Source organism: Aquila chrysaetos, chromosome 5, assembly GCF_900496995.4.
Source record: "Aquila chrysaetos chrysaetos chromosome 5, bAquChr1.4, whole genome shotgun sequence".
NCBI classification, from domain to species: Eukaryota; Metazoa; Chordata; class Aves; order Accipitriformes; family Accipitridae; genus Aquila; species Aquila chrysaetos.
This window is the reverse complement of record NC_044008.1, coordinates 4467870-4484103: the sequence shown is the minus strand read 5'-3', so window position 1 is coordinate 4484103 and position 16234 is coordinate 4467870. Positions and strand designations below refer to the sequence as shown.

At 43.9% G+C, this 16234-nt stretch overlaps 1 protein-coding gene across 3 annotated transcripts in view; it reads left to right on the top strand.

Annotated features, from left to right (window-relative positions):
- The window catches only part of PRKCQ (protein kinase C theta), a 64496-nt gene that overhangs the window by 41306 nt on the left and 6956 nt on the right, over positions 1-16234 (top strand). For all 3 annotated transcript variants that reach the window (XM_030016010.2, XM_030016009.2, XM_030016011.2), the window contains 3 exons: positions 6232-6323; positions 8658-8720; positions 12333-12471. In XM_030016010.2, the coding sequence (XP_029871870.1) occupies positions 6232-6323; positions 8658-8720; positions 12333-12471 (294 nt within the window). The remainder of the gene's footprint in view (positions 1-6231; positions 6324-8657; positions 8721-12332; positions 12472-16234) is intronic.

The following is a 16234-nucleotide window of genomic DNA, read 5'->3' as shown; positions in this document are numbered from 1 at the left end:
TATTGCAATTTAAAAGCAAATGTTACAGTAACTTTTTTTTCTGCTTTGCTAATGTATTATGTCTTTTCAAAGTCCTGGTGGTGAGCCATTTTCACATGCTCTGTTATTTTAATGTGCTTAATACTGACTTCAAAAATCTCTTACATTGGCAGGAAGGAAAAAAGGATTGTAAATAAGGAGTGTGATCCTAATTGAAAAATTCTTAGGTTCTGAGGTGTTTTCCACGAGTATCTTAAGGAAATTTCTCATTAAAATATGTCCTCCGAGGAAACTGCAATTCCTGCAAAATTTTTTGAAGGCCAATTTCAGTTTCCATCTACCTTTGCCTTGCTGTCAGAGGGACAGGCCTGAATTATTTGACCTGAATCAGAGCGTGTGGGTTGGCACATGTGCGTCTCACACCCGTTTGATGTTCGGCTCCACTGCCTGGTTGTGCCACGGACCTTCTGAGCAGCCCTGGATCAGGCCCACCTTCCCTCCCCAGGCAATGCAGGATCCTCCCTGACCACAGCACGGCTGCGGGATGCCCATGCATTGCAGGAGAAGTCATCCTGCAGGGCGGCGAGGTTGCAAGCCTTGACTTCCAGCACTGCTCAACCACTGAAGCACAACAAAGTGTTGGACGGACTAAACCAAACACAGTGCTCTGGTCACAAAATGAGCATCCTAATTTTGGCGTTGACCAGGAAGGAAGGCTAAAGAAGAGAGTAGAGGGCAATGTAGCGATTTTTCCCTTGTATAAACCATCTTTTTCCCTTGTACAAACCATCCCACGCCTTAGTGTTCAGCCATTTGGGAAACACAATCTTGAAGCTACAAGGTTTCTAAGTCGCCACCCTCCTAGTATTTTGGGGGGGATACATCAGCTTGGAAACATCTGATTCAAGGCTACTTGGCCAAATTTGAACCAGCTGATGGGAAAGTTGGGGAAGAATTGGGAAGTTTAGGGAGGCTTTGAGGATTTTGCCTCTTGCAACCGGCAGGCAGGAAAACTGGCAAGGTCTCATTCAGTCCTGGCCAAAATTTCAACATGGTTCAGTAGAAATAGCAGCGTCTCAGCAGAGCTTTGGGATTTCAACAAGGTTCTGCCAGAGAAGGTGTGAGCAGCTGTAATTATAACATCAAAAATATGAAGTCTTTACAAGACATTTCTAGGTGGTGTCAGCCCATGTGGTGTGAACAGGTGGAGGGTATTGGCAAGGAAAATAGAGGCCCAGCTCACAAGCATGTTTTTTTAAATGATAGATGATCGCCATATTCAATACACATATTCTAATTTGCTTTTCTGTTGTCCAGCTCTGAGAAAAATCAACTCAAAATGCATTCAGCTTTGCCTGGGATTTCTAGAAGTCTGCAGTGTAGCTGCTCAGTTCTTTGGCCTGAAAAAAGTTGACTTCTTAAAATAAAAACATCAGTTTTCCCCCTATTTTTCAGCTGATACAATATTTAGGCTTCATAAATTTGACCACTTTTTGTTTAGTTTTTGGTCTGGCAATTTTTTTTATCCTCTAATATTTACAGAAGTTTTTATCCAGCCTTGAGAAAATTAGTCTTTTTCCAAGATCCCACCTGATACTGGTAGGGGAAGCCACTTTCTGGGGCTGACTAACTCAGTTTACCACTGTGAGTTTACCACTCTGCCTGCTCTGAGCTGTGAGGAAGGGTCCCAGGACCTCAGAACTCAAGTGAAATGAGCTATTGACAGCCATGTCTGCACTTTTATGTATACATATGTATTTTTATACATGTGTATAAAAATATTCATACGCTTTGTACCAAGTAGATGGGCACACAAAGCTAAGCATCCCAAATGAGCAGTTTAACATGCAGTCAAAAATGCTGACAGTGCAAAGATTAGAACGAAAAATAAAGCGTGAGATCAGGGACTGGACTGAATTATTTGACAGCTGTAAGAAATGCTGCCATCTCCAGAAGATAAACTGATATTACACAAGAGGGAAAAAAAAAAAAAAAAGTCTTTAAACCAGAGAACAAAATTAAACCTGGGCTTGCTTTAATCTGTAACAAACAGGCTTTGCTCATCCCCAGATGGTGCGAATAGCAACGTTAATACCTCCTATGGTCACCTACTAGCAAGGAGTGATCCTGCGTTAGCGGTTCCTCACGGGAGCAGACACAGTGAGGAGTGTGTGCATTCCTTGCTTTCCCACTGGATGGGATGCCGTGATGGGACTGCAACACTCAGCGGGTGGTGTGGTGGAGAAGGGCTGAGAGGCCTTTGGACCCATCTATCCCGTGAAATAAAATAGATCTGAAGCTCGGATGAGCACTCAGACTGGACCGAGTTTTGTCTCACATTTTGTGAGACAAGAATCAGCTGCAGGAATTGCATGGTGTTAAATCTTTCACTTGGCAAGGGCCAACCTAATTCAATGGGCGTGCAGTGAGGTTAGGTCACTTAATCTGCATTGAGGAGCCCTCTCCACCTGCAGATATTTTTTAGGGTAATTGCTCTAAATAAGGGTAAAGCCGTACTATCCTGCAGCATTAATTATTCTGATATTCATCCTCCTGGAAGCCCTGGGAAGAAGAATTTTTGCTCTTCAGTAAATGGTGTTAAATTGTGTATTTGTATGTACGCAAGTGCTTTCAAATGCGAAGAAAACAAAATCTGAAAATCTCTGCAGAAAAGTGCTCTGGAGGGCTTCCAGCTGGTTTGAGAATTTTAAGAGCCTGTTATAGGATGTACCTTCAAAAGATCAATTTAAATACTGCCTGCTTTATACTCATTGTTTATAAAGTTGAAAGCATCTCTGATAGTGACTATTCATTCTCACAGCAGTTGCAGGCAGAACAGAAGCAGGTTGGTTTAACTCCGTCCCTGCCATGTCCTGGCGAGGCAGAGGGAGCAGGCGCCTCTGCAGAGAGGAGCTCGGCTCAGCCCAGGCACTGAGGGACTGATGGGGCAAGAAATCGAGTTCTTGCAGGAATCGGGATTGACTCGACTAGGGAACCCTGGTATTTTGTGTGCAGGATGCATACCTGTACCTGTCTAACTGTGTGTTGTACAACGTCACGTTTATAGTTCTGTCTGCTGTAGGAGCAGCTTTTCATCCTCCCGCAGAGGGGTTTGTCACGTTCCCTCTGCTGCAATGGAGAAAGCCCCTGGAAGATGATCTAGAAGTAAGGAATGGCTATTATAGGGATGTCCTCAAGACAACTAGTGCCAACTATCCTGGGGCAGTGCCCATCGCTGAGTGCAGGAAATGCCTTTACAGTCCTCCTTGAGCTCTGTGGTTGTAAAAGATGACCCCAAACTCTGCCATGAGACCAGACTTGTTCTGTTCCGTTGTGTGAGTCTGGACCCGTGACCAGAAGTTTGGCTTGAGCATTTGCTACCCGAGGATGCTCTCACATGCGGTCAGCAAGTCGTCTGTCGTCTGTCTGCAAGGCAGACGGGTAGGGTGAAGGTGAGGGGCTCTTCCCAAGCCTCCTGCAGAGCTCTGTAGGTCTCGGCACCGAGGAACAGCATTCCCGGTTTTTTGCTTAACATCCCTGAGCTAGGACCATTGCAGGGGATAAAGGCATGACAAAGTCATGCCATCCCCGCTGCCACGTCTTGAGAAATACCCGCTTAGCCTACTCTCGCCTGCTCCAGGTACTGACAGACTTCAGAGCCTGGCAGTAGCAGACAGGAGCCATCAGATAACTTTCCCAGGACCAGAGGAAGTGTAGGTTGGAGCCTGTCTGCAAACATGTGCTCCGTGACATTCTAACCTTTTAATGTCTAGCACACTGTTGAATTTTTGGTGCTTTCAAGCATGGGTTTTGCCACTTCTCCTTTTTAATGGGTTCTGTGGCTGTGTAGATCTCAGGCTTGGAAGCTCTCTCCAATAATTCATTGCAGCTTGCGCTGCTTAGTTACATCTTGCTACTCATAATGATGTACTTAGGGCTGATCTCAAGCAATTTTTCTCCATGGGCTGTTCCAGACAACTGACCTTTGTGAGAAGCAAGGGGAACTTCCAAGTCTTGGACCAGAAAACTCAGAGTGATGCCATCTTTCTTTTCAACAGTATTTCTGTACCACTCTGTAGCACCTGGTAGACAATGAACTTCAGTATTAATCATGCCTAAGTCAAGCTTGTAGACTTCAGCTTCATAGCTTTAGACAGTTGAGCAACTGAGTGCATATAATGATCTTTGGATGCCAATTAACCTGAGGGGTTGTCCACCTTTTCTTTCCTCAGCTGACAGAAGGATGGTGCCAAAGTCCCCAGTTTCAAGTTAGAGTCCCCAGTTCAATTAAATAGGTCCATCAGATGGTTGCTCAAATCCATGAGCAAGCAGAGCACAACTGCTAAATAAACATGGACTTCAAGTTATGCTTAAAGGTCTGTGATAAGGTGTAGCCCAACTCAGCGGACTTTTCAGGGAATCCCAGGGGTTTTCTCCTTCCCAGTCCACTGAAGCTGAGTCTGGCCCATGTGAAGACCCAGGAGTTTTCTTCTGTCGCAGTGTGATACATGCGGCTGCTGGTCTGTTGTTAACTAAACCTCATCACATCCCTGTGTACCTTCACAAAGAGCATCTCTTCAAGTGTTTTCCTGAACGGGCTCCTGAGCTCACATTGCTTCCGAGATCTGTGCATTTCTATACTGAATTGCCCATCTCCATTTGGCCTTCTTGCTTGCTTAAACTGACTTATGCGCACAGATGTCTACAGATGCAAGACCTTCAAACTGAAAACCTGCACCCATTTGGTTTATTGGCAAAATTTGTATTCTTTCCCTGGGAGGCTAGATCTGGCCCCGTGCTTGTTGCATGACAGGTGGGGTTTCCAGCCAGACATCCATTTAAATAAGACTACTGTAATTAAAAGGATCTGGCTAAAGAAATTGCACAAATTAGAGCAGACAGCTGTTATCTGAAAGGAACAAACACTGTTGTTTTTTTAAATAGCCAGATCTTGGCTTGCTGCCAGAGATGCTTACATTAGATCTTATGGATAAAAATCTGCCTTTGACTGTTAAAAATGTAAGTGAAAAGAACTCTATTTCCCCTCCCAAAAAAAACTGTGATGGGCAATACGCAACAAAGGGAAGATATTCATAAACTTTAACATAGCCTGGAGGTGACTAACTTCAGATGTGTACAGAACAGAGAGAGGCTTTTGAGAAAAAAAGTACTGCATCCATTTTATTTTATCCATGCATTTATGCACAAAAGCCGAGATTCCTGAAACAGAAGTTTAAACTGGGAGCATAACTTGTTGCACAGATACTCTTCTTGCAGAAAAAGGCACCCATCCTGCTTTGTAGGTACAATTCAGTGTGGAAGGAATTGGTCTGAATCAGCCTCTAGCTTCTGGGGGGGCCTGGTGGTGAAGTTACAGCTCGTGAAGCAGCAAGTGGATCAATGTGGTGTACATCAAGGACTGGAAAGGAAACTTTGATGATCTGTTCTGCTCTTTATTCAACACAGAGATTCCCCCCATCTTCCTGCGTACCAGGAGGAGAGTTTTCCACTGCCTTCATAGAATGGCTGATGGTTGCATGCAACTGGGGACAAAGACTGGATCTTTTTTCCGGTCTTCTCTGACATGCAAGCACTCAATGGGCATCCAGAAATATGACTGATTTATGAATCTTCCCCCTAGCAAGTTACATCCTACCTTATTTAATAGAGCAGCTCCTAGGCTTAAAATCAAGCATGTGCTTAGAAGAGGTTGCAGCATCTGGCCAGTGTCTTTGATAACTTGAAAAGATCAGACCCATGTGCGTCCACGAAAGATGTGCAGCAATGCAGGTAACACCAGCTTGAGATCACTCCACTGGATGGATAATACACTGGGAACCAGAGGAGACCTGGGATTTACTTCTGCCTCTTCCACTAGTCCCCCAGGAAGCTTGTCCATCTGTCCTTCTGTTATGCAGGCACCGTAGAATTACTCATCCCCTTCTACTGAGCCTTGAGGTCTGCTGGTAAAAATCAATTGCACCAGCTGGTTATTAAGTGGATTTGCAATTTTTGCTAACGCTGTTTATACAAATCAGGGCAGAGGGGGTGAGTATGGACTTGGAAAACAAAGAGGAGAAATGAGGAATCTGAAAAAGAAACTGTTTTCTTTCCAAAACCCTCACTGTAATCTTTTCCTTCCTCTTTTTGAGTGCTTTCTGGGCTGGTTTTTGGTTTGGTTTTTTTTTTTTTTTTTTTCACTTTTATCTCACCCTTCCCCACTCCTTATTGTCACCTTGTCTCATTTTCTAGGAAAACCTCTTTTTTGTGATGGAATACCTCAACGGAGGAGACCTCATGTTCCATATACAGAGTTGTCATAAGTTCGACCTTCCCAGAGCAACGTAAGATGTTATTATTACTTTTTGGCTTGCAGATCGCACACGTGGTAGAAGCAAAGGCAGCAGCTGCAGACACCAGAGATCTTGATTTTATTCCCACTTCTGCTACTGTCCTGTAGAGGAAACCTTGGGCAAATCATTTGACCTCTCTGCACCTTACCCAGCTGCAAAGTGGGGATAATGCCTGTGCTGGAAGCAGAGTCACTCTCTAGCCCAGCTCTCTCCAAACTGAACAAAACAGACATCAGCCCAACTCAACGATGGACTTGAAGCAAGTCACTTCCTCTCCCTGTCCTCTTTCCCCTCCCACAGAAGGCTTTTTAAAGCCCATCCACACAGCTGATTTCAGTCAGACGTGACCTTGCTTTGCATTCTTGGTCAACCAGGGAAGCTATTTCTGTCTGGAAGCATTACAGATGCTGCTACACCCTCGTCAGCATTGTCTCTGCCTGCAGGCTTATCCTTTAGCCTGCAAACCAGGGACCTCCTTCTAGCCTGTGACCTGGCTCCCGTATTTTGCGCTAACCTCAGCATAGTCCCACAAACATTTGTTCAGAGCCGAGAGCTGAGCTGGATAGAAGCTGTCCCTTAAGCTGCCCTGCTTGCTGAATTAGTCCCCTTCCCAGGACTGAAGTCTCTGAAACAGAGAGAGGCTCCAGAGGGACCATTCAACCCAGCTGAGACCTTACCTCTGGAAGTGCCTCCACTGTCTATAAACAGCCCCAAGCACGCCTAAGAACTTATTTACACGGCCCATGGATGAGGGTCAAAGCAACCTACAGGTGTCTGCTGTGGATTACAGCAGCCCTGGGGTTGCTCTTTGTTGCACTCATTGAGTTCTTGCTCAGCCCATAATTGGAGACCCCAATAACAACATCGTGGACCCAACCTCCAACCCAGATTTACCGCTGTCAAAGAAATCCCACAGATGCATTTTCAGCCATCTGTGGAACCAAATATCTTGTTCTTTACAACACTGGGTGGCCTGCAGCCAAGCTGCAGGACGTGCACAAGCTGAGGTTCCTGGTCCAGTGATCAGAGGTGAAGCTGTTGTTTGTTAGAAGCAATGAGATTTTCCTTTTTTCCTTTTAAGGTTCGGGGGAGGGGGGGGGCAAGAGAGAAAACCTATCAAAAGTGCAAAAGGTAAATTTAAATAAAAAATTAATACACCATCAGGGAGTTAAAAATTTATTTCACTTTGATTAAAGTAAATAGATGAATTAGAATAAATGAAAGGTGCTTTTAATCCTTCTGCGAGTAAAAGGTATTTTAAAAGTCAATATTGAAACTACTATCGGAATTAATTTTTATTTAATAATTAAAAAAAAAAAAAGCAAGCCCTCATTTATATCAGTGTTTAATTTGATGATTTATTCAAAAGCATTTAAATGTTCAGAAATAAGGGCCAATACATTGAAGCCTGAGGGAGCAGAGCTGTGCGAGACCGGAGGGGCTTACGATCCTGCAGTTACATGCTCTTCTGGGAGAGCACTCTCATTGCGAACGGTGCTTCAGCCTTCTGCTGCCTCTTTCCAGCAGAACGTGGTGTTGTCCTTTAGGCAGAACTGTGTTGAGAACAAAGATCTCAAACTCGAAAAGACTCCAGAGAAAGGCCCCTGAGCTGCTAGCTAGTTCATATCTTGGGGAAAATTTCAAAAGCAAGGCATAAATCTGAGCAGTGGTCTGTTTGACAAGCCAAGGAGACTGTCTGTGGTCCCCAAACCCAGATGCCCACCTGCCTGTCCCCTTGCCGGGACTGCTCCACTCTTTGTGCAGCAGCTACTGAACATGGCAAATGATAGCTGCTCTTTTGAGGTCTGAGGCATTAACTGTAATTTGCAGTTTGCGGTCTGGCGCATCACTGTCAATTATTGATTTGCTTTAAATATGTAAATAAGGGAGAGGCACAGATACCAGCCGGTCTGCCTTCCTTGCGACAGGGACCGTATCTTGAGGTGAAGCAGGGTAGGCAGTAGGAGCTGGGTGGTGGTTTTTTTTGCTCCACAGCTGATCTGGAGACATCCTTGGGCACTGAAGGACATGTCCTCAGAGTCAGTCACATATAAAAAAAAAAAGGCAGCTAGCCATGCAGCGTGGCTTCCAAATCCCTGAAGATGAGTAGGCTCCAAATCCCTACCGTTTCGCAAAGTGGGGGTTGGGCTGCTAGCCATGTGGCTTGCTTTTGGGAATCTCACATCATCCATCAGTTACCCCAAGCCTTCTGGGAACTTAAGGAAATTTTGGCCTCTGTGGAGACAAAGTTTCCATCTTTTTGGGTCTAGTTGAAAGCGCCATTTTAACTTGCATCCATTCTAACTTGCGCCTTCTGTCACTCAGGTTTTATGCTGCTGAAATCATATGCGGGCTCCAGTTCCTCCATTCCAAGGGCATAATATACAGGTAATTTTGCTGTATAGTATCTAATATGCTAAACCGTTTCTGCTTTCCCTGCAAGCACTAATAGTAACCGAGACACTGTTGCTTGGATATACTTACTGGTATTGCATTTCAATGCAGATTTCCTTTTTACAGAGTCTGGCTGTTTTATTTGGAAGAGATAGTGTAGAAAAGGCAGTTTTGAGACCTTTTTGAGAATCCAGTCCTATTGTTTCAGTTAACATTAAAACAAGCCCTTTGATGCATTACACTCGGTCATTCATACAGCACCCAGCATAGGCACCCAGTTTAAGCTTTCCATGTATGAGGGTATATAAGGTCAAGCTAGCCATGAGAAATTTGGTATATCTGCTGTGCTGGTTACCCTGGGACAGCGGTGACAAGCTCAGCTCAAGTAACAACAGCAGGGAGACAGTGATATACCTTAATTTGGGGGTTATTTAACAGGTCTGCTGTGCACAGTTCCATGGGGAGATGGGATTCATCTCACCTGCCATTATGAATCTGAGCTAGGTACCCAAGCTCTTCTTGTAGTAAGCAGAGGAGTGGGCTTTTTAGGTTCTTCAAACCTGTGTTAGAGTGTGTGTGAGAAGTGCCCATTTCTACCAGCAGGCTCTACAGGGAGCTAACGGGGACTAGGTGGGACACTGCAGGCAGCTGCACTCAGAAGGGTCCTTTCCCAAAGCTACTGGTATGAACTTATTCCACAATGCATCAATCTATCAAATCCCAAGGGGGAGAAGTCCTCTACTACAAAATGACCCATTCCAGCTTCTGCTTGACTTCCCTAGGAGCTTCAAAGTTATGCACGGATGCTTTGATCTAATGCACAAGTGTTGTGCTTTAGACCTATATAAAAGGACAGAGACAAGATGGGAGCAAGAAGGGCTGCAGAAATCAGGCCACAGTCTGCTTTCACGTGACCAAAAGGAGGAACTGAATTTCTGGGGAGCTCTAGTCCAGCTCATTTTCATGGCAAAGTTAGTTACTACATTGCAGCTTTCTGTAAAAGCAGGAAGCAAATAGCTTGTCACAAACAAATGAGAAAGCTCACTAAAGCAACAGTGTTTGCTGAAACCAAAATGAGCTTATTTCAATGTTTGTCATGTAGTGTGAACATTAGAACAAATGCTAAAAGTGAATGGCTTGTTTACAATCCACTCTCCCATTAAAATGCAAGCTTTGGTTCATATAAACTCTCCTTATTATTAATTACTAGTACTCATGTGGGAGCCATTTATAGGCTTTATTGACCAATGATGGTGACTGTGTAAACATGGGATCAATATCAATGACATGAAGCTAAGATGATCTCTGGGGTCTCAGCAAGTTTCTGGCTCTAATTATTGTTCTGGATGACTGAAAGGAAACATTTTCTGAAGTGCCCAAATCACTTAGCCGTGTCTTCATTTTTATCCAGACTTCTCAGAAAAGTTGATTAAAAATATCTGCAGGATACTGTGAGTTTGTGGCAGGACTGTTAATGCTGACATTTTGTTTATAATTTACATTTTTATTTGGAATTTCTACACCAGTGGTGTGTCAGGGTTTGGGACCCGCTTCCTCATGAAAGGAGAGAGAGGTTTAGAATCTGGAGCCTTGGGAAATGTAGGCAAATTGAGATAGCTAGACATCGGGGACAGGAAGAAATAGCTCATTCCCAGGAGTCTGTGCAGCTTTTCTTTGGATACCAAGCTTGGAGAGAAAAGATTTAACCAGTCCTACCCCTTTTTCCTTTTTTTATTGAAGACAATGACAACGAGGTCAGTTGAGAACGCACAGCCATCAGCATCTCAGTCAGAGCTAACTAAGCATTTAGGAAAGTGAATAGAAATCATTTTTGAAACTACATCACTTGCGATGTAGTAAGAATAATGAATCCAGCTGTTCTGTCTCATGCACCCATGTTTGGAAACGTTGGCTTAAATTTTAATGAATGAGCAGAGGCGTTTTTGGCAGAAACTCCAATCCCTGAAGCCAATGAGTTTGAGACTCATCAAAATAATGAAAGCGAACTGTAGGTGATGGGGTTTTTGTTTTGCTTCGATCTACCAGATGAATAAAAGCAGTGCTGGCAGCCAGAGATTGATCTCAATGGTGTAACTAAAATAAGTCATTCCAGCTGGAAATTGTGACAACATGAGTGTCTGCCACTTGGAAGGCAAATGTCTCGGTTGTCTCTATATTTCTTTTTGATTGATGACTCCCGCTTTTTCTTGGGCCATATTCTAGCAGCAATGAACAATTTCCCCATGACAACAATTTAGCGTGTAGACACTGGGAGGTCTCCCCACCCTGGCTGGGACCTGGCCGAACCAAGACAAGGAGCTTTGCATAGAGGAAGGCTGAACAGCCATCTTTCCTGCAATTGTAGGCAATTATCTCAGGAACATCATGCATTAGAAATTACCTTCTTTAAGGGAGTCAGAGCCATTTCTGAAAAAAACACATTGTAAAAGAGTTGTCACTGGGAGGGTAGCTATATTGCAGCCTTGCGGTTAGGACTTTTGCCTGAGATGTGGAAAATATGTGTAGGCTGTGAAGCAGCAGAGGTTGGAAAAGACCAATTGTATCCTCAGCTGTGGACACAAGCAAATGTTGTGTCTGGGTGCTTTGGGAGCCCTGAGAAGGAGCAGTGAATGATAGCACAGGATAGGCAGTGCAGGAACGTGGGTGCTCTGAGACCAGGTAATCCAAATTCTACCTACATCCCAGGTGAAGTGCAGCATCACTGATCCAAACATCTCCCTGAGTCATTATTTCAATGAAAAGCAAAACCTTTAGGTAAGATATTAAAAAAATTAACAAAGAAGCCATGCCAGCCTTTCTTTCTTTCTGACTTTTTCTTTCCTTCTCTACATATTTTTCTCTACTTTCAGAGGTTGTTCCCATGTGAAGACCTCTTTGTTCTCCGTCAATGGCCATGATTCATCAGCTCACTCACTTTTATTTCCTTCTCTGTGCATTTCCTTTTATTCTCTCTCTGGGCTCTTTGCTTCCCATAGTAGCTCAGAGCCTGAAACCTCTGACAACATCTTGGCAGCTATGTGTGAAGGGCTTTGTAAATCCCCAGGGCTCAAACAGTGCAGCCCAGCAGTGAAAAAGTGGTGGGTGTTCTGCTGATGTCCGGGATTATTCTGACCCTCCGCAAGCCATGCAGGGATTGCGGATCCTGACATCTTCCAACATTTGTAGAGCCTGCACTGGGAGGGACATCTGGCAGCAGCTTCAGAGAGAGTACTGAGACTCCCAGAGAAGGAAAAAGTGAGCATTAGTTGGTCCCTTCTTGCTCACCTGCTCCAGGCTGTGTTAGGGCAGGAGCAAAGCCCTTTTTAGCTTCACTATTCTGCATCCTCAAAGGAGGCAGCTTTTAGAAGACGTCTTGGATAAATTCTTCTCCAGCAAATGAATCAGTGCTGGGACAGGAGGAATGAAGAAGAGGGATATCGAAGTCTAAGAGATCAGCTCCTCATTTGGCCCTCAACCTTCCTTTGTAATTGCAACATGTAGGCACTACACGGAGGCAGATAGCAAGTTAATAAGTGTAACCTGCTGAAATAACTTGTGTGGCTCTTCAACACTTTAAAGAAGGGGTTTCCTTCTCTTCCTCCACAGAGACTTGAAGCTAGACAACGTCCTCTTGGACAATGAGGGGCATATCAAAATTGCTGACTTTGGGATGTGCAAGGAGAACATGTTTGGGGATGCGAAGACAAGTACTTTCTGTGGGACTCCTGACTATATCGCTCCTGAGGTAGGTGTGGGGTTCAGGGAGGTCAGCATGCTTCTGTCGGAGAGAGGACATGACTGTCAGTCAGTGGTGGAGAGTGCAAAGAGTAAGAACCTGCTTTTGAGTAGTTCCAGGCTAGAAACTGGATTTCAGTTTGACTCAGAGTCTGTGTTGCTGTCTGGCATTGCCTATTTTTGTGGCTAACTCACTTTTTGTGCAAATGGGCCTGGGAAGAAAGTGGTGCTTGGCTTAACCAAGTAACAGGATGCCTAATGAAAATCCAGTTTAAGCCACGGCAGAAGAAGCTCCAAGAGGTAGGTCCTGCAATTCAGGGACAGAAACAGCACGAGGAATGGGAAGCATGTTCCGTAGCTAGCTAACAGTAGGCTTCTATGGCTGTACAGGCTCCTTCATAGCTGGTAGGGAGCTATGGGCGCTTCTAAGGGATGACGTTCATCACAACCTGAGAGAGAAAATAGAGAAAGGTGGGACAAAATGCCCACCTGGAGGTGATTCTCCCTCCTCATTGATTAACCACCCTTTAGATAGAGAGGCTGGATCCACTATAAAGCAGAGATTGGGGTTTACCTTCCCTCTGGGATATGCTCTGATGCTTGAATAGGGATGGCACCCATAAACTTGGACTTCTCCCTTACTCAGACAGGTTCTTAGCTGGCTGCAAACACAGCCTGCATCATGAGCATCCTTCCAGAGCTGAATAAGGCACTATATGCTCTGAAAAGGCTCTGCCATCAGAGGCATAACCTTAAAACTGAGCACAGGCTTGAAGGTCTGTAAAGATAAAAAACAACCAATAGCTGCTTGTAAAAGGGATGGAGATTCTTGGACGCATAAACAAGAGAGTGGTCATACATCCTGATTTTTCCCCTCGAAATGCCAGCAGTCGGAGGAGAGGTGTTGCTGTCTGGAGGACAACTGGGACCTGACCTGCTGACGCTGGGCTCTGGACTACCTGCTTCTCTGCTTTGGCTGTGCACGGTGCCAGAGCACCTCACGTCACTGCATGAATCCCATCCCTGGAGGACATGCCTCCACAAGCTGCCTCCTGGTGAAGGAGGCTCTAAAACTAGAGATGACGGAGTTGTATCAGGGCCAGGATTTGCTTGAGCTGACAAGGGCAAGGCAGAGATTGTAGCTCGTGTTAAGGTCCTGCTCTGTCCCCTTGACTCAGGAAGACTGGGGCTTGCATGGAGACAGTCTCCAAGCTCCATGCAAAAACATATCAACAGTTCCTCTTCTCCATCTGCAGTTGATATCTACTGATACTTGGTGGAGAAAAGCTGAACCTGGCCTCTATGTGCCCATGCAATAAAACTGGGTCATCACAGACACCAGACTCCAGCTTGCCCATAGCGAGATCCTTTGCCCTTCCCCTTATTTCTTTCCATTTTTTCCCAGACAGAAACTTGTGGGGGGGTTTGGGGTTGGGGTTTTTTTGGTAAATTTAGATATTTTGGACCAGATGTCTCCAGAAAAGAGAAAGTACCCTTAACCTGGTGACTTCACACAATGAGAGATCTTACTATGGAGAGGCTTTGACTAATTAGGTGGCAAATTGAGGCCAAAGAAAACATTTTTCAGCTCAGAGAAGAACCTACGAGTCATCCATGCATCATGTCCAACATCACTCTAAAATCCATTTATTTGCCTTTCAAGATCCCATTTCCTGATTTTAGTGTTTCCATGATGGATATTGGTACTTGCCAAATAGCTTTTAAAGCTTTTGGTTTTTTCCCCTCCGCTATAATTCATTGATCTTTTACTGTGCACCAAGGGCTCAATTCTGATCTAGGTTACACCACTGCTGACACAAGGGCTGGTCTCTTCAAATCAATTGGATTTGTATTGCCTAAAAGCAGGTGTAAGTGTGCTCTGCAATTAAGCCACAGTTGTCTTTTATTCCACTTCAATATGCTTTTACTTAAAAAAAAAAAAAAAGCTATTTTCTGATCCTAAAAAAAAATAGAGCCAAGTAATAATCCATTATCTGTGATTTTACTTCATAGAAAAGAGAAAGACTAAAATAGCTCAGAGTTTTATTTCTGCACCATCATTTATTTTAGAGATTCAACGAGTGCATATAAAGCATTTTACCTCTAAATTGAAAGCACTGCTGGAGTTTATGGATCATCTCTCCTGCCAGAGGCAGGAGCACTGGACTTTTTGTCAGTATTTCAATGCAGCTTCTAGCACTGTAATTTGTTACAGACCCAGCACCTTGGCTACAGCCGTGTAAATAAGGGGGCTTTGGGTCAGTAGACAAGCAATTTTTTTATTTTGAAAAATATTTGACCAAAAAAAAAAAAATACTTAACCTGAAATGAAATTGCTGAGTTTATTTATTTTTTCCAGAGAATTGCAAAGCTAATAAATCTTTTCTTTGACTGTCATAAAACATTTAATTTTAATTTCCAGACATTTTGTACTTTAAGAGGTAAAGCCTTATAAAAATAATGTGTCTTTTCAGAAGGAAAGGTTGGGATGATTTTGTTTATAAGTGATCCAGAAGAAATACATTACAGAGTCTTGCTGATTTCTTTTTTTTTGGCTCTGAGTGTATATATTGCATCTTATATTGAAATAGCTTTTTTGTCCTTTTTTTATCTCCTCTTTTGGCATTTTTGGAGACAAAGGTGTTACTCATGAGCATTCTACATCAGCTTGGGTTTAGACTTCTGATATTAAGGTCCTGCTTTGCTAGATGCCACAGGTACATCAGAGGGGAATTCATCTAAAAATGAGGCATTAGATGGCACTTTATAGTGTTGTAGAAAGACAAGCATCCCAGAAGACAAGTCATCCCTTCCTATCTTAGGGGTGTAAGTCAGTTAAATCGCCATTTTCCCTCCATCGACTATGGAAAGACTCTGGATAACTAAATTAATAAGACACATAACTTTTAGGCAGTAAGATGAATCTGGGCCCAAGGGGCAATTTACAAGCAATGAAAACAAGGTATGAAAACAGTCAAGAAATTACTCACCTACTTCCACTGTACCTCAGAGCCAGCAGTAAAGATCACCTCTCCAAATCATAATTTTTCAACTATCAGCAGTTTCATATATACTGATCTGGATAGTTGTTTTCACTGGTATTAAGCCATCTCCAGTGCTTGTCATTGATACCTACACCATGGCTATAGTATAAGAGATCACACTGCAACCAAGCTGTGGGCTCAAGCGTGAAGATCGTGCCTTAAAATGAACTATTCCCCTCTCCAGCTCTAAAATTCTGATAAGGATCCTAGACATCATAGTCATCACATGTACCTTTAGACATCTGCAATGTAAGTATCTATGTATAAGCAAGTTGTCTAGACTCCTTGATAACTAAAGGAGACAAATAGGGGGTTGTACTTTACAGCGGGCAGATATTTAGCTGGATGTCTAAAATTGGACTGATTCTCTTCCTTGACTATAAAAGGTGGTAATGATAACTGGTTCAGCTCTATGTATCTCCATAACAGATATCTAAAGGCAGGTGAGATTAATTTTGCTTCCCCAGAGGGGAAGGTTGAGAACTTGGTGGTGTCTGGCCACCAGAAAAGGCCACGTCCCTTCTTAGGGGAGGTCGTCACTCCAGGTGACCCCCCCCCGGCCCCAACACACTGGATGTAGCCTTCACTTTGTAGCTGATACAGAAAGGCATAAACCAATGGACTGACAGAGGGACAAATGCCCATTTGTCTACCTATAACTCAGTTGGTCTCAAGAGGACAGATCAGCAACCGCTTTCTCATGTTTTTCCTGGGGCAGATTTTACTGGG